Source organism: Platichthys flesus, chromosome 23 (genome assembly GCF_949316205.1).
Source record: "Platichthys flesus chromosome 23, fPlaFle2.1, whole genome shotgun sequence".
Classification (NCBI taxonomy): Eukaryota; Metazoa; Chordata; class Actinopteri; order Pleuronectiformes; family Pleuronectidae; genus Platichthys; species Platichthys flesus.
In genome coordinates this window covers 15,020,975-15,038,415 of record NC_084967.1, presented here as the reverse complement: position 1 = coordinate 15,038,415, position 17,441 = coordinate 15,020,975, and the positions used below count along the sequence as shown (strand labels likewise).

General features: G+C 45.4%; 2 protein-coding genes across 4 annotated transcripts in view; both read right to left on the bottom strand.

Moving 5' to 3' along the window:
• Nucleotides 1-325: 325 nt before the first annotated feature.
• On the bottom strand, nucleotides 326-5,857 carry LOC133948987 (zinc finger protein 14-like). Its single transcript, XM_062383086.1, has 7 exons — nucleotides 5,547-5,857; nucleotides 4,410-4,612; nucleotides 4,226-4,327; nucleotides 4,039-4,134; nucleotides 3,839-3,949; nucleotides 3,550-3,673; nucleotides 326-3,364 (listed from the first exon to the last, which is right to left on the bottom strand). The coding sequence occupies exons 1-7, from the start codon at nucleotides 5,572-5,574 to the stop codon at nucleotides 729-731; spliced, it is 3,300 nt and encodes a 1,099-aa protein (XP_062239070.1). The 5' UTR covers nucleotides 5,575-5,857; the 3' UTR covers nucleotides 326-728.
• Nucleotides 5,858-6,544: 687 nt separating this feature from the next.
• Nucleotides 6,545-17,441, bottom strand: part of LOC133948870 (ankyrin repeat and BTB/POZ domain-containing protein 3-A) — a 106,077-nt gene continuing 95,180 nt past the window's right edge. For 2 of the 3 annotated variants that reach the window (XM_062382929.1, XM_062382930.1), the window contains exons 7-17: nucleotides 16,699-16,800; nucleotides 15,952-16,045; nucleotides 15,215-15,350; nucleotides 13,926-14,161; nucleotides 12,911-13,089; nucleotides 12,567-12,672; nucleotides 11,351-11,453; nucleotides 11,141-11,222; nucleotides 10,851-10,919; nucleotides 10,656-10,769; nucleotides 6,545-10,569 (exon numbers count right to left, since the gene is read on the bottom strand). In XM_062382929.1, coding sequence (XP_062238913.1) covers nucleotides 10,339-10,569; nucleotides 10,656-10,769; nucleotides 10,851-10,919; nucleotides 11,141-11,222; nucleotides 11,351-11,453; nucleotides 12,567-12,672; nucleotides 12,911-13,089; nucleotides 13,926-14,161; nucleotides 15,215-15,350; nucleotides 15,952-16,045; nucleotides 16,699-16,800 — 1,452 coding nt within the window. In that variant the 3' untranslated portion in view covers nucleotides 6,545-10,338. The remainder of the gene's footprint in view (nucleotides 10,570-10,655; nucleotides 10,770-10,850; nucleotides 10,920-11,140; nucleotides 11,223-11,350; nucleotides 11,454-12,566; nucleotides 12,673-12,910; nucleotides 13,090-13,925; nucleotides 14,162-15,214; nucleotides 15,351-15,951; nucleotides 16,046-16,698; nucleotides 16,801-17,441) is intronic. The other variant, XM_062382931.1, reaches the window with a different exon arrangement.

The following is a 17,441-nucleotide window of genomic DNA, read 5'->3' as shown; positions in this document are numbered from 1 at the left end:
TGCACAACTTGAAATAGAGCTTTACAAGTTTCAGTTTGTTCACTAGAAAAGATACTAAATACTTTGAAAGTCTGTTGTATGGAATAAAATACACATTTTATTTGAATTCATTTCTGAGCTGGTTATTAAATGAATCAGTGGTTCAACAGCACATTAGTTGTATTTCTTTATATAAAATATATATTTATATATAAATATAAATGTACCAAAGAACTGGTGTTTAAACCTCAAAATGTTTTGTTTTTTAATGACAAAATTAAACATATTCTAGTTTTATCCTGAAAAATAGAACGATGTCACCTTGGACAGATTAATAAGATAAAAAAAAGTTCATCATTCATTTATTTTATAATCCCGAAGCCCAGAGGGAAGTTGAATGCCATATATAATTTGAAATGCTAAAAACAGAAAGGAGGCAAATCCTGACACTGACTCAAACTACTTTTGTCAATTGTTACAGATATTTATATTTTTTTAAATGAAGGGAGTGAGATTTACACATTCAAGTTTGATTTATTTCAAAATCAAAGTAAGCAGAAATTATATATTTAAAGTTCATCAATGTTTCACGGAATATGTGAATCAACAGTTTTTGTAACAAGGGAAAAAAAACTACAACTTATAATTTGGTCAAAATCAAAAAACAAAAGGAGGAATTAAGACCCAAGAAATAAGTGTTTTTTTTTGGTTTGTTGTCTGAACATTGTATAAAAAACTCAATCCGATTTCTACTGAAACTCAATTCTCACTTCCTCTGTGAACGCAGATTCCATTTTCACGGTGTGAGTGGCCGAATGGTCCCAGAGGGATTTTTTCTGGAGGAACGCGACCCCACACTCCTCGCACATGTAGCTCTTCGGCTTCCCGGTGTGAGTCCGCCTGTGTTTCTTCATGTGGTACGACAACCTGAAGCCTTTGTTACACAGGTCGCACTTGAACGGCTTCTCCCCGGTGTGGATGCGCATGTGCGACTTCAGATACCCCGACTGGATGAAGGCTTTGCCGCACACCTCGCACTTGTACGGCCGCTCCCCGGTGTGATACCTGTTGTGCAGCCGCAGCTCGTTGGCCGTGAGGAAGGTCTTCCCGCACACGGTGCACTGGTGAGGCCTCTCGCCCGTGTGGATGAGCTCGTGCCTCTTCAGCGACGTCTCCTTCATGAACTGCTTCCCGCAGCTGTTGCAGGGGTAGCGCACACCCATGTGGACCTGCTCCACGTGGTTGGTCAGCTGCAGCTTGGTGCGGTACGCCATGTCGCACTGCGCGCAGGCCCAGGGCCTCTCCTCCGAGTGCGTCCCCATGTGGACCGTGAGCTCCGAGGCCGAGCGGTAGCACTTCCCGCACTGCCAACACAGGAAGGGCTTCTCCCCGGTGTGTTTCCTCTGGTGAACCGTGAGACAGTTGGAGGACCTGAACTTCTCCGGGCACAGGGTGCAGATGTAAGGGAACTCTCCTTTGTGGATCCTCTGGTGGATGGCGAGGTAGGGCAGCTGGATGAAGGTCTTGTCACATTGTGCACAGGGGTACGGGCCCGTGAAGTCGTGCTGCTTCTCGTAATGTTCCCTCAGGCGCCTCAGCAGAGTGAAAGTCTTGTCGCACATCGTGCACGGCATCGGCCGGTGCATCAGCTTGTGCCGCTCGAACGCCGGCTCGTTGGCGAGTATCTTGCCGCACTCGTTGCAGTAGAGCGGGTCGTGGATCCTCTGGTGCACCTTCAGCATCGTCATGCTGTTGAAGTCTTTCCCGCACTCGTTGCACTTCATGACGTCCCTCACGTCCACCTTGCACACGTTCTCCTGGTGCTCCTTCAGGGCGGACAGGAACTCAAAGTGTTTGCCGCAGTTGGAACACCACACGGGGATCTTCAGCGGGGGCCCCGGCGGGGGGTCTGTGCCAGCGGCGTCGCTCTGGCTGGACCCCGCCCTCGGCTCCTTCTTCCACAGGAACCTGTTGATCTTCTTGTGGCAGATGGCGTAGATCTGGTGTCTCTTCAGCCCGTGCATGTGTTTGAAACGCTTCTTGCAGTGAACGCAGTGATACGGCCGGTCGTCAGTGTGACACTGAATGTGTCTGTTCAGGGTTTTCACACTGTCGAACGCCCTGGAGCACACCGGACACACCTTCAGGGCCTTTTTGGTGACTTTTTCCTTTGTTGCTGAAGGAGACTCCTCAGAAACCTCTGCTGATAAATCTAGAAGACTTTCTTTTCTGTCGAGGCTGCAGTTATCCTCACACGCCTGAGTGTCTGCTTCGGCCAAAATCTGCTCCACCGACTTGCTCTGCTCCTCCCGGATCCCGTCGTGACCGTGAATGATCTGATGCTTCTTCAGCGTGTCCTTGTACTTGAAGCCCTTCTCGCAGGTGATGCAGATGAAAGGACGCTCCTCCGAGTGAGAGCGCAGATGCTTTGCGATGTCTGCCGTGCACGGTAAGACCCGGCTGCAGATGGGACAGATCTTACTCTCCGTGGATCCGTCCGGAGGCGGCGGCGGCAGCGGCGGGTTCGGCTGCTGCGCCTCTTTCCTCTTGGTCTTCTTCAGCTCCCTGCTCTTACAGATCTCCTTCTGGTGTCTCTTCAACACGTAAGGATTCTTGAATTTCTTCTCGCAGTAACAACACTTATACGGCCGGTCCTCCGAGTGGGAGTTCATGTGTCGCTCCATGTCCACGTGGCGGGCGAAGTACTTCCCACACAGCGAGCAGTTTTTATTCTCCGACATCTCCGAGGTGCACGGTTCCCCCGGGTCGTCCTCTGGGGGATTCGCACCCATGTCCTCCTTCTCGTGGACGCGCATGTTGTGTCGGTTCATGTCGTAATGGTCCCTGAAGCGCTTGTCACAGTTGGCGCACTTGTACCTGAGGTCCCGGTTGGTGGAGTGGATTTCCTGGTGTCGTCTCATGGCTGCGGCTCGGAGGAAAATCTTATTGCACACGGGACACGTCTTATCGCTGGAATATTTCTTTCTCTGCCTCTTAGCCGCCGCAGAGTCTTTGTCTTTTAAAGCTTTTCTCTTTAACTGCAGCCGTTTGCTTTGTTTCAGAGGTTGAAAAGCTGCTGGTTTCAAAGTGTCACCGACGTCTTCTTCGTCCTCCATCGCGTCTCCAGACATCAGTTCCTCCTCGTTCAAGTCATTTTCCTCCAGATCCTCAGTCTCGACCAAACCCGACGGCTGTTCAATGTGTATGTAGTCCAACAGAGTCACGGTCTCACCCTCCACCTGGACGGTCACACAACCCTGCATCTGCTCCGACGAGGGCTGCAGCTGAATTTGGTCGGCGTCGATGATCACCTTCTCCAGCTGCGGCAGGGACAACGAGGACAGGATGCAGTTCCCAAAGGAAGATGGAATGGTCTGAGATTCTTCTGTGGGGGAGAAGAGGAATCACATTAGCTTTGTGGCTGCAGCTGGGAACAGAAAATTAATTCACATCTTTTATTTTTACATGCAAATTAGTAAACAGGCCTTAAGTCATTTTTAGACACGATGGAAAGTTATTTTGCAATTTGAGGCTCTACCCAGTTCCAATTCCCAGAAGACTGAGGCTTACCAGAGAAATCGAAATGTCCCAGTGTCGTGTGGTAAAGGAGAACAGTCTTCAGGTGCTGCAGGTCAGGAACTGAGTGGACACACTCCTCCAGGGCGGACGGGACGGCACAGAGCATGGACGCAGTCTGCAGAGGAGACAGAGACGTTCAAACGTGTAGAGGACATGCTGTGCTTTGTCAATCTAAGGGTTCAGTCAGGGTTGTAACTACCTGGATGTAAACTCTGCCTGCCTACAATCAGTTTACCCTTTATACCTCGAATGTGTATTTTCCCTGGTTACTGTGCAGTACCTGCTGGATGTCTGGTACCGGAAGAAGCTTCTCCAGTCTGGACAGGAAATCCAGCATCAGCACCTGCAGAGCGCTGTCGTACTCAGGCCCGAAGTCCGTGGGGAAAACATCCTGGAGAGAAAACCAAGTTGAAAGTTTCAGAACATATGTATAATACGCAGGTATGGGATTCTTTTGTACAATTACAGAATTTAACAAACCTGGAAAAACTTCTCTCTCTCTTCAGGGTCTTTCAACAGCACTTCAACTTGATCCACAAAGTTTGATTCTGGAAACTCCACCGCTGCAAAACATGGCTGCAACAACAACAAATACACACCATTTTAAACATGTGATTTATAACACAACCTCTCTGCAGATCTGGATGTTGCGTGTTCAGAACCCAACCTGCGCCGCCCACGTGGACACGAGGGTCTTGATCCGGTCCAGGTGCAGCTCGATGGTTTCTCTGTCGATGATCTCCTCAGTTTGACACAATTCAAGAACCACCTGCAACGTAGGATTTCACCTCCATTTAAAAAAGAACTCAGGGAATGTTTGAATTTCTGTCTATGTGTTTTCACAGTCTTACCCGCGCTCTGAGTCCCAAGAGGAGCTGAGCCTTCTGATCCGCGTTCAACAGATCGGGGACGATCTCCGTGACGGTGCTGATGAACTCCTCCACCATCCCGTAGTCGTGCACGTTCCCCCTCTGGACGACCTGCCACATGGCGGCAGACACCAGGCGCAGCGACGGGATGAAGAGCCGCAGAGACGGCAGCAGGAGAGGTTGGTCTGGAAAACATCACAACATGATTATTAGCACAAACTTCAATATGAACTTCAAAAGGTTCAGTGTGTTAGCTGAGTGACATCTAGTGGTGAAGTTGCATGTTGCAGCTGAATACCTCTCACCCCCAGCCCCTTCCAGACATGACAGAGAACCTGTGGCAGCTCCCGTTGTCATAAAATCTCAAAAGGTGTTTGTCCAGTTTGGGCTACTGTAAAAAAACATGGCGGCCCTTATTGCCAATAGAACCTTTCACCCAATTCTTACACACTGGACCTTTAATTGAACCCACGTGTATTCTGGACCATGCACCAGCTTATGTGAACCAACAGCGACATGAAAACAGGGATTTACTTGATGCAAAAAAAAACTTTTTGTTTTTTGCAAACCAACTTCACCAAAGCGCGATGCCTTCAGGGACCTGCGGCTGTGTTGTAATTACGAGCACTTTAACAAAGTGGGAGACACATCTGCAGCAGCGGTCACAGGTTGTCAGTAAATTATAAAGACGACACACTTCTTTAAAGAATGATTTGTTTCTTTTGTGCTTTTTATTTAAGGTGACGCGTTGGTGTGTGTTTGTATTAACGCCGGTCCGGCTTCCAGGCACGAGCCGGTTTGTGATTTGTTTTTAGCCTGTAGCTCCTTGAAGCCCGCAAACGCATCACCTGTTAGCCGCTACAATGCTAATCCCAGCTGCTAATAACATCTCCCGGGATTCGATCACAACAACCTGCAGCTCACCGAACCAATCTGGGATCTGATCATATTAACACAACCCCACTGTTTTGCTAACTAGCTTAGCTTTTTGCACCGCAGCACAAAGACACCGCCATGTCAGAGCGGGGTACGCCATGTTCCAAATCGTGCGCACACAATCCCACGGAAAAGCCCGTAACTCCCGTCGGGGATCGTTAATCCGGATTATCTCCGTCTCACCGTGTTCGCAGCAGCGGGGGCTCTCCATCGCGACCCCGGGAAAGGGTCGGGCAGCTCGGGGGAGAAACTCGGGGTTGTTGTGAGTCGATGTCCGTTCGACCCTGCGGTGCTTGTTGGCGGGGAGGAGGAGGAAGGGCGGCTCGATGTTCTTCTGCGCGCACTGCGCAGGCGTAGCGGCCGTGGGGGTTCAACCGTGCGGTGAGGACGCTGCGGTGGGTCGCGGGTTCGAAACTACGCACACGACCCGTTAACTCACGAGCTTTCCTCCATTTTTCCCCGGAAAAGAGCTTCGTTGAGGAATTTTAACAACTTCACGACTTCCTGTTACGGGAAGATGCTTCTTCTTCTTCTGCGATGTGTCAGACTCACATCAAGTCGTTTTGGTGTCTACTGCCCCCTGGAGGACGTTTGTGGTAGTGACTCAAAACACTTAATTCAAATCAATATTTTAAGACACGATAAGTATAGATACAACAAGATAAGATTAGAGAGCAGATAATAGATAAGATACTTTTTCCATAAAAAGACCCAGTAAATTCTTATATTTGAGGTTTAATATTCTGTAATTTCTACTTAAATATACCTTTAACACTTTATAAATAATCATTATTGTTGCAGATTTATAAACTCTGCTGATTGACTAATTGATTTTTTCACTCTGTTGTCTTCACTTTAAATTAAGTGAATTGAAAAACGTATTCTTACCAGCTGAGGATCCACAACATCAACAGGCGATCATCCTCTGGGCACCATGAACCCGTATCTGTATAAAGTCTAACAGCAATAATTGGAACATTATGACTTCAACACACACACACACACACACACACACACACACACACACACACACACACACACACACACACACACACACACACACACACACACACACACACACACACACACACACACACACACACACACACACACACACACACACACACACACACACACACACACACACACACACACACACACGATAAGAAATCCTGCACGAATCCTTTTGAACTGTGGTCGTTTATTAGCTGTCCACAAAAGCATGTCATGGAACGACAGAAACCGTAGCACGAGTGTAACATTCCTGTTTGTTGTTATACTCCACCACATCCCTGCTCCTCACACCATGTATAATTTATATTCCATATACATACTTTGTACAATATACATGTTCTCATCAAAGGGGGAAAAAAATAAAATTTGCAAAAGTCCCCCCCTCCCCCCCACACACCTCCTTGTGGATTAGAAACCTAGTGAACGTCCCATGCATGTTTCCACTGCTTCTATTGGAGAAAAGTCGTTTATCACCAGGAGCAAATACGCAGGCAAAGAAAAACTCTCCGACGACCGGAGGAGAGAGAGTCTCGTTTGGACAAAGCTGGTGGACAAAGCACATTCTGGACGACACCGAACATGAAGAGCCATGCGAACCGACGGTTACAGCCTCGACCCCGGGGCTGGATCAGAAGCTCCAGGGCAGGGGCAAGCTAAAGATAGTCTTCTGCTAAGGACGCAAACATTGAGACTCATAGAAACATCTTGTTTTAAACGTTCAAGCCGGATCCAGCTGTCGCACAACACGACTCCAACTGAAGCTCACGTTCGATTGTGAGGCTACAAAGTGACACTGGCACACACAGTGCTTGACATCATTATGAACCTTGTTACCCTGGTTTTGCATCTTAAGTCACATTTGCACATTTAAATCATCTATTTTAAATGACATGGGCGTGTGTGGGATGAGTGAATAGAAAAGTCAAGTATGGTGCGAGGGTGATTTATGTCCAGTTAATAACTTATCTGCTTCGTTAACGCTCTCAGGGAAAAAGTTATAATCTCTTAAAATGGCTGAAATACATTTAAAAGCAAATAGACAATTTGAACTTAACAAAATATAAACAAAACATAGTATATTCAGTTGTTCTCAGTCACTCATTTGTCTGTTGTGTGTCTTTTGATTCACATTTATACTGTAGCTCCAAATCCATGTGACATATTCGTCTAAATAATACAATCCGATGGAAATATTGCTTAATTTCAAAACTTTATAGCATCTTTTTATATCATCTGTTTTTTCTTATATCTCTTTTGTAAAACAAAATAGCTGTGGAATGTAAAATAAAATATATAGCGCTATGTATGTAGGTAAGAAAATAAAGTTGTAGGATAATATATATATATTTCATTTTCTGTAACTATTTACAGAAGTCAAACCAACTTGTATGTGCCTCAGGGTTTCTCATGGTTTTCAGTCCAAAACAAGGAAAACAAATATTTGAGTAGATGTTTTTTTTGGAGTGTGCTACAATATTTGAAGCCATAAGTTTTGTATTTTATCTGAAGTTGAAATCAGATTCATGCAGAAACTCCCACCACAAGGTAAGAGGACACTTTGCATCGAGAGCTGATGGAAACCAAGAAACTTTTCTTCATGGAATCAAATTAATACTAAACAACAACTTTGAACTGTAGCCACAAAAAGAGGAAAACGATCTCACAACACATGGAACAATCACCAGATCAATAACTGACATAAACACCCATCTGCCATTTCCTTTAGTTTCATTTATCGATGTTGTAACTGGTTCAGGTGCCTGAGATCTAGTTTCCCTTTCTTTAGATTTATAATGAAATATTCCCCTTCCTTTCTGTCCTCACACACATATTCTCAATTCTGCCGAACACACAAACATGTGACTCATCCAGTAACACTAAAGATCCTGTTAGTGTAAGTGACTGTGTGACCGCCTGTTTCTTTATTTCAGTTTCCTCACTGAAGAATCCGGTTTTGTCTTTTGGATGATTCAACCCTCAGTTGTGTGGTGAACTCAGAAGGTTTTGTGTTTTTTGGGGGATAATTTTCTTTTTGCCACAGTCAACAAATTCATGTGGATTTGACTCAGAAGCAAAATGCTAATTATTCAAAGCTTCACATTGTGTTAATCTTCAGCTTCCACCTTCAATAGACACAACACAAAACAGAGCTCTAACATCAGTAGTTGGGTGTTTCTTCCTCCTCAGTCTTAGTAAAGTTTTTAGTTGATAACACAAAGCATCTTTCCATATTTCATCAGAAACAGATGTTTTCTTAAGCAGCAGTTTGTGCTTTGCAACCGAACATCTGAATTTAGAACAAATCTTAAATACATTTTCAGAAATCAATCAAAAGAAAATGCGGATCAACACAATTTTCTTCCACCAGCTGTGATGTGATGTTTTGATCTGCTGCCGTGTCAGAGGACATTTAAATCGCCTGCTCTTCACTATGAACTTGTTTTCACTTCTTATTTTCCAACAGTTTTTTTGCAAAAGTTTCTGGTGTGACCAGAGAAACAAGTGAATAGAAATACATCTGTCATAAAACGACGTCTACTAATGAATTCAGTGCTGATGTTACTGAGAAGATGAGGATGGAAAGGTGAAAAAAAACAAAGAATGTGTCTTCATCAAACATCTGAAAATGAAATAAATGGAACGTCCTGTGACTGAACTTCAGCTCCGACCCGTCTACACACAGAGCACAGCTACAGCGCAACGCAGGAGTCGTACTGAAACAGATTAAACATGCAACTTTGCATAAACAGACACACACACGCACACAGACACACACAGCAGGAACAAACTGTCCAGGGAGCAACATTCAATTCAATGAGACCGGTGGTCAGCGGCTGGAGGAGGATACTGTACATCAGTTTACAAAAAAAAGGAAAATAACAAAAAGAACCATCACGATGACGTTCAGGACGTATTTACACTTCAAGAGTCCCTCGTCTGTCCCTCGTCTGTCCCTCGTCTGTCCCGCTCAGTCCCGTCTGTCCTGCTGTGGATGGAAAGTTCAACAGGCATCCTCCCCCCCCCCTTGTTCATGAAAGTAAGCTCCTCATAAAAAGCAACATGGGGTCAGCTCAGTTCCAGGAGGTCTCATGCAAAAAAAAGAACCCAAGATAATAACAGTGTGTTCACGTTGGTCTATCACAAGTTTCCTCTCCCAGGTGGACGTCCGCGTTTCAAGCATAGATTCTTCAGCGGTGTGTCGGCCACGGTCGGTGGAAGTTGGTGTGATTGGTTTGGCCTCTGCACACGGTCGATATAACACAGTGAGACGCCCACACAGAGGAGACAGAAAGGACACGTCCACCTGGGAATCTGTATCTGCTGGCTTTGCTACTAATCACTTTTTTAAAATCGGGTGTGTACTCTGGATTATGTTCACGTGTTTGGCTTTTGTGAAACTTCAAAATGGCGACGGCATCCACTTCCATGAAGAGATGACATCTGTAAACCAAAGTCTCCTGATCGAGGTGACGAGAGAAAGCTGCTTGTGTTGAGTTTAGATTCTACTCTACCTTTTTCTTTAAGCATAAAGCAAAACCAAAAGGTAAATAGTCTGTATTTCATGCATGTTCTCTACGTGAAATACCATAGAAAGTTGTATAATCGAGGTTTGGTCTAAGTTATACTGTTGGGTTGTGTTTTTTTTTTTATTTGTCGTTATTATTCTCAGTTTGTTTTGGACTGAATGGGACGTGAAGTGGGAGCAGTGGGAGGACGAGTGAGAAAGTTCTCCCTTTGATTTTTGTCTCGTTTAACTTCAGTTAGCTGCAACAGGCAGAATTAAAGGGAATCCCTGACATAGAAAAACTCCTCTTCCTCCTCTTCCTCCTCCTCTTCCTCCTCCTCCTCCTCCTCCTCCTCATCAACGGGGCCAGGGCAGGTGGACGGGGTGACAGTGTGTTAACGGTGGCGTTACATGGATGCTGCATCCGGATGGGAAAGGCCCCCGGGGAGGACTGGGTCACACCACAGAGCCCTTGGAGGTGGAGAGGTGGATGGAGTGGATGCGCGTGGCCAGAGTCTTCTCCAGGTCCAGGAGGATGTCGGAGCAGATGCCGGGGCTGGACACGGGGCTCTCGGCCGGAGGAGGCTCGTACAGGAGCTGCTTGAAGGCGTCCAGCTCGATCAGCAGCACCATGTTCTTCAGGAAATAGCCCTCGATGAACGCCGTCAGCTCAGACGCGCCGAGGAACTGGGAGGGAAACGAGGAGGAGAGTTAGAGTCATCGTTTTAAGAGTTGATTAAAGACACTTTGAGGACGAGGACCCCCCCCCTCACCTTGGCGTGCTTGTAGAGGTCCACGCAGGTCTCTGTGGTGATGTTCTTGGAGCAGATGATCTCACAGTGTCTCTGAAGGCCCTCGAGTTGGAAGAACTTGGCTGCAGACAGGAGCTGCGAGGGAACAGATCATGAGGCTCAGCACCGCGGAGTAGAAAACGTTAACTCCGGCTCTGGGGCTCGGCGAGGACTTACCTCCATGACCTCTGTGTTGCGTATGTGCAGGGACTCGGTGCCGCCGCAGTACAGATACTGCATCACCAGCTGGAACACATCGGGCCACACTCAGTTTATAATGGGGATTTTACATTAAACCATTTTATATTCTGTTTACACTGTTTATATCACTTCTAGTCCATTTCTACAAATCCACTGATTTGAGACAAAAAAAAAAAATACACTATTTATCAATAGATATTCAGTATTGGCTTCTGTAGCTATCATTATCAGGCTTGGTTTTAACATAAAGATGATAAACTTCTTACGTGAAATATGTTGTACTTGACGTGACTGATCTCAATGCAGGTGTTTTCTGCTGCTGGTCGGTTCTGAAGCAGCAACTTGAACCTGGAGGAGACGGAGGAAGTCGTGGACAAGTCACAGCTGTTTGTGTATTTCAATATCACGTGTTTGAGAAAAAGAAAACTAGAAAGAAGACAGGGAAATCTTATCATTATTATTATTATTTCTTTTACCTGGCTGAAGCTGTAAACAGCAAAACTTTATGTGCATAAAACGGTTTCCCCTCCACCAGGAACGTGACGTCAGAGATGTCCTTGTTGTTCAGGAAGAGAGGGTCTGAAATAAAATAAAAATAAATACAATGATAATAAGATTCAACATAAACATCCTGATGATTCATCATTATTTAAATCATCATGGTCGTTCATTACTCAGAGGACGACTGATCACATCATTTTTCAGTTTATTGTATTCATTTGAATAACTGAACACTAGGTGGCGCTGCAGCACTGTCACTGGGTTAAAAAGAAAAAAGGAAAAATATAAAAACATGTTTATGACCGTCTCAACTTTAAATAAGCTTTTATCACCATGGATACACTGATAAATCACATCATTAGGGACACGTGATACAAGGATCATCAATTCTCTGTTAATTTGTTTAATGGTTTTAACTTTATGTGGAAAACAATCATATGAATTGCAAAATTAAAATATCCCAGATTAAAAGCTTATTAAACCTCCTGGGCTTTGAATTATTGAAATGGTAACTTTTGATACATGGAAGAGAACTTATGTGACTGTTAAGCATTAATATTAATGTCCTTTTATATGGGCTCTGCATAAGGAAATATAGGTTATCTGCAGAGCGAGTATCTTCCCTTAAGGTTGACTGGTCCCAGTATCGCCACACTACATGTTCAGGTCAGTTATTTTTGTCGCACAATGCTGATAACTAACAGACAAACAAACAGGAGGAAGGAAAACATCTGTGGAGCGGAGAGATAATCAGCCATGTTTGGAATCTGGGATCTTTTGTGAATCCAAACAAAGGAAGTGATGAGTTGAGTCTGTAATTTGAGATTTGTTTAATAAACAGTTCCTAATGTCTCTGAAAACGACTTTGTGACTTTTCCCTTTCTGGTGGAAGATCACTTCTTGGCACCACCTCGCCTGGCGGCTGCCAAACACTCCAGATGATTTATTACAAAAGTGACTCAACCTATAGACAGTTTATAGAAAAACAAGCCTCAGTGGAAAACAAGTTGTTTCCAAGTATTAAGCACAGTTTGATTGACATGTGATCTCTGACCTAAAGTTAGAGACAAATCCACTCCCCTTCAAATTAAAGCGTCTCCCCCTGGCGTCTTCCTCCTCACGCTGCTGTCACTCAGCTGCATTTGATGCAGAAATCACAGAAACTATTTTTACCTCGTCGCTCTCTCTCACCTAAGCGCGAGGTCTGTTTCCTCTTGATCTCCGTGAGCTTGGGGATGGGGAAGGGCCCGTAACACTGTGTGAAAATAACCGACAGCTGCTGGCTTATCACCTCGTTCTGCAAACACACAAAACACAACACAAACTTCACATTGTACTTTTTCCAGCCTCGGTTGTTATCTGGGACAAGATGCAAATGTATGATAATGTGGTTTTTGCAGATAAACAGATGCAGCTATGAGAGTTAATGTCACAGGACACTTTGCACCCCCCCCCCAAAAACCAAGCCACACTTTGTCGGCTGTTTCTCTAACGAGCGTTTTGTTGACATGCACGTGACGGAGAGCCCCGGTGACCTTGCTGGTGCGGAGGATCTGGAACATGAGCGGCAGGCCGTGCGTGATCAGCTCCTCCGTGTACTCGTCCTCCTGGATGCAGCTGAAGTCCTTGAGCAGGCCCTGGATCAGCGGCCGGCGGTGCTGGACGAAGCAGGTGCGCAGGGACTCGAGCCAGGTGTGCAGCGTCCAGGGAACGCCTGGGAACACGAACACACACACACACACACACGGTAAGTATGACACTTTGAGCAGAGCAACGAGGGGCTGAGGTGTATCGGGGGTTGGGGGTGGGGGGGAGAGAGAGTCGACCATGTTTCCATCACTTCATGGTGTTAGTGCGAGTTGAAGGGCCGTTTCCTCCAGGGAGTGTTAAGATCAGTGGAGAAATAAAAAAACAGCACTTCGATTAAATGATGTCCTCTGAAAAGAAAATGACTTCAATGTTCAGCGTCGATTGCGATGAGAACAGGAAGGAATCCTAAATCATGACATCACAGTGAAAGCTCCTCATCAACAGCACCTCGGAAAACACCGGATCATTAACTGAGCGGAAACTCCATTGAAAAAAATCCCTCATCAAGCGAACGCGGGCCGTGTGAGGATTGTTATGTTCGAAATAATAAAATGAAAGACGTCACCTTGGGACAGTTCCATCTGTCACTACTTCTCCGACATTTTAAAATCCGACAGTGGAGATTAACAGAGCGACTCTCGACCTTGGAGGCGGTGGTTGATAAAAACAGTCTCAACCACAAGTGAAGTAACCGAAGGTCTCGTGCACAATGAGCTGGAAGATGGAGGGGGGGGGGGGGGGGGGAGAGCCGATGATGGCGACATCTACAAGATGAGCTTCAGGACACGTTTCAACATCAAGCTCACACCATCGGCTCGAGCGACTATCGCCTCGAGTGGTGCTACATGTAAGCGAAGGACAGGACAGGACAGGACAGGCACAGCATGAGCATCATCTCCAGGACAGCTGGAGGCAGCAGAGAGCATGTGTGCCAGTGAAGCATGCATTAGTAAATCTGACCTAAGCTGCGGATGTCTATGGTGATGTCCACATGGCCGTGCTCTGCACTATGGTACATGGCCTCTCTCAGGGCTCTCAGTTTGGCCTTTCCTGTTCGCAGGGTCCCGCTGCCGCTGTTGGCCTGCAGAGCCAACCTCTTCTCCCCGGGATCCGAACCCTCGGCCAGGATCTCCTCCAGGGACAGCACGTCCCCCTTGTCCTTCTCCGACTGGGACAGCAGCTTCCGAAACACATTCCTGGAAGGAGGGGAAGAGACGGGAGAAGATCAAGAAGCGGACGGAGATGAGAGGAGAGCGATGAGCTAGAATGACAGATTGTTTAGAAGCTGAGGGGAAGGAGGTGAATCTGTGAGGAGGAACTGAAAACCCCACAGAATGAGCCTGCGGTGAGAAGAAGGGAGGAAAGCTGTGAGGTGGATGATCACAGAGCAGAAAATTAGACCTCCACCTACTGCGTTAACTCCACATTAAGCCCACTCAGCTCTGATGACACTCACAAAGTCCTCATGCACTTAATGAAGCACAACCGCAAACTCTGAACCTGGGTCGTAATATAAACCTTAGACCTTTTTAAATCCTGAATGGACATTATATCTGGAGGATTCTTGGGGCCGATGCAGATACTAATATATCGGTAGATAAATATATTTAAGTTAAAAAGGGTCCAGTTATTCCTAAGATGTTGTTCTCGAATCCTTATGACAAAGAAATGTAATTGAGGCTTCAGAATTTATCATTTGATCATAAACTTCATTGTAAATAACTACAAAGAAAAAGTAAATGCAACAAAATATATTGAACTTGAGTGAAATGCACATATTTTCTTAATTTTCTACACTGTAAAATAAATGGTGGATTTTTACCCATAAATCCGTCCGGCTCTACTAAACCAACAACAGTCTCTTCATCCTTTTTCTACCTTTTAGCTGAACCCAAGCCTCCGGACGATCACTATCCATAAAAATCCCTTCCATCAATCTCTCAACCAATTTGAACCAGCTCCCAGCATCACCACCACCACCACCACCATCATCGTGCTGTAATTGATTGTCTTATTAAAGCTTGTGTTGTGCTCGTGAGTCTCTCACGAGCACAACACAAGCTTGAACTCAGCTGCAGGGACATGATGTCAGAGCAGACATCTTATCGCTGCCTGCTGTCCGACACACAACTGAGATCTGCCTCTCTTGTGCTGCAGGCTTTTGTGGGAGGCTGATGCAGCGCAGAGTGTGTAAAGGGATCGATAGAGCGGTAATAGATATATCTGAGGTGTGTGTGTGTGTGTGTTACCTGTGGCCGTGTGCTGCTGCCAGGCTGTAGGAGTTCATGTCGCCCAGTGGAGCAGACGAGATGCCGTTTCGACACATGGTCCCAATCATGGGGTCGGCCCCTCTTTCCAAAAGCAAACTCACCAGCTCAAAGTTCCCTGAGGGGAAAAAACACACAGATATAAGGTGAATACACTCAAATAAAACTTGTTTTGATGATACTTTTACTTGTTATAGAGTGGTGTTGGTACTTGTATTCATTTTAAGGATCTAAATACGTCTTTAACTCCTGATGTTTGAGCTTCTACATTTTTATTTCAAAAGAAAAATCAACGTTTGGTTCTGCTTTGACAGTTTAATTACAATATAGAAAATATAGAAAAAGTGAATAAATAAGAAGTAAATAGTGAGTAAATATATATTTATTGCTTTTCTTATGTGTGTTGTATTTATTGTGTTTTTATGTTTTTATGTTTCTATGTTCATTGTATACACCAATAACGGGATCAAATTCCTTGTGTAAACCTACTTGGCAATAAATAATTTCTGATTCTGATAATTTATGTATAAGATATAAAATACTGCTAATTTTACAAAAAATTCTACATGGACGTAACGATTCAAAAACCCTTTGAGATAAGTGTCTAACAGTTTCACAGTGATAAATTAACAAGATGCTTAAATTAGAGATAGAGAATTCCTCCTGCTCAAACGAGTCATCATCAGAGAAAACCCTTTGGTCGAATAAGATGCATCCACCTGCAGCGGCGGCGAGCTGAAGCGGCGTCTCCGTGTAGTTCTCAGCCCCATCCTGCAGGGCGCCCTCCACATTCGCTCTGTTATCCAGCAGCAACTGTGGAAGTGGTGAGGGGAAGGGTGGGGGGGCGGGAGAAAAAAAACCAGGAGGCAGGAAGAGACGTTGTGTTAGAATCAAGAAAAGTCTCGACCACCACAAAGACTGTTCGTGCTCCTGTCTACACTTCCTCATAAGCTGTGTGTGTTTTTTTGTCTTTGTTGGTGTTCAGCTGAAAGATTGTGTTGGTGCAGATTAATAATTGAAAAAATACTAAAGGGCAACTGTTCCTGGGGCCTCGGCCGGCGTCGGCTCAAACAGTAACTGACAGAATGTATTATAGATTCAAATGGAGCAGAAAACCCAGAGATGTGGCGTCAGGAGGCTGAGGATCATCTGGACGAGGTTTGTTCTGCTCAGTTCTCCTCTGGACTGTTTCTCCCTGCTGCTGCAGGACCGAGCCTCAGATTCAGTTATGGTGAGAACTCAGGGTGACTCATCTACACATCTTTAAAACGTACATTATTAAAAACAATCTGCAGAGGAGTCGTCTCCATTAAGAAACACTTACTGCACACACAGGATCAAAATCAAACAGACACATGGCTTCATTAATATTGTTATTATCATGATTGCACCATCATCATCATCATCATCATTATAGTCCTCTGAAGGGCCACAGGTCAAAGGTTACAGGTCAGAAACGTAGCTACCTGCACGACAGGGACGTGTCCGTGCAACACAGCGAAAGTGAGCGGCGTCCCCTGGCGCGTTTCGGGGTAAACTGAGGGGTGCTTGTTTACTGTGGTGGGCACCTGGGAAGTCATATAGGTGAAGTTCAGGGAGAGAGATATATATATGTATATGTTTATTTTTATACAGCCGCTAACATTCACAGCTCAGGGAGGAAGAGGAGGAGGAGGAAGCAGTATGTGCAGGAGGAGAAGTGTGAGCAGAGGAAGAGGAGGATGGCAGAGGGAGGTTTGTTCCTCCTGGGCTTTGGAGAAACTGTTGTGTTGGACCTAAACGTGATTCAGTTATTGTGCGTCTGAATGATCTCTGACTGTCTAACAACCAGCAAACGACTGGGGGGGGGGGGCAGAGTGAAATTAAACAGCCGTACAGGTCGATGTTGTTCTGAGACTCCTGGTTTGTGGATGTCGTTCTCCTTTCAAACACGTGTTTATTAAAGTGTCACTTTTCATTTCTGCTCCGGTGCTGAACATCTGTGTTTGTGTGTTTGTCTGTTTGTGTGTTTGCAGATGACGATGAATTATTAATGACTTCTTTAACGTCCGCTGGTTTCTGCACAAACAGACTCTGACGGGAATAATTTTAAACATATGAAGACTTCACAGCAAAACTATGATTTTAACAAATGTGGGTGACTGCTTGGACGACTGAGTTTTTAGGGTTTAATCAAAGTCGTGTCGTCTGCACCCATTGGACGGTGCTC

Bases quoted from the DNA above. Each gene is read 5' to 3' on its own strand.
- LOC133948987 (XM_062383086.1), bottom strand. From the start codon at position 5,574: ATGGAGAGCCCCCGCTGCTGCGAACACG. The intron at 3,950-4,038 runs GTTTGTTAAATT...TTTTCTCTCCAG, and splicing joins AGAGAGAGAAGTTTTTCCAG to GATGTTTTCCCCACGGACTT. The intron at 3,674-3,838 runs GTACTGCACAGT...TCTCCTCTGCAG, and splicing joins CGGTACCAGACATCCAGCAG to ACTGCGTCCATGCTCTGTGC.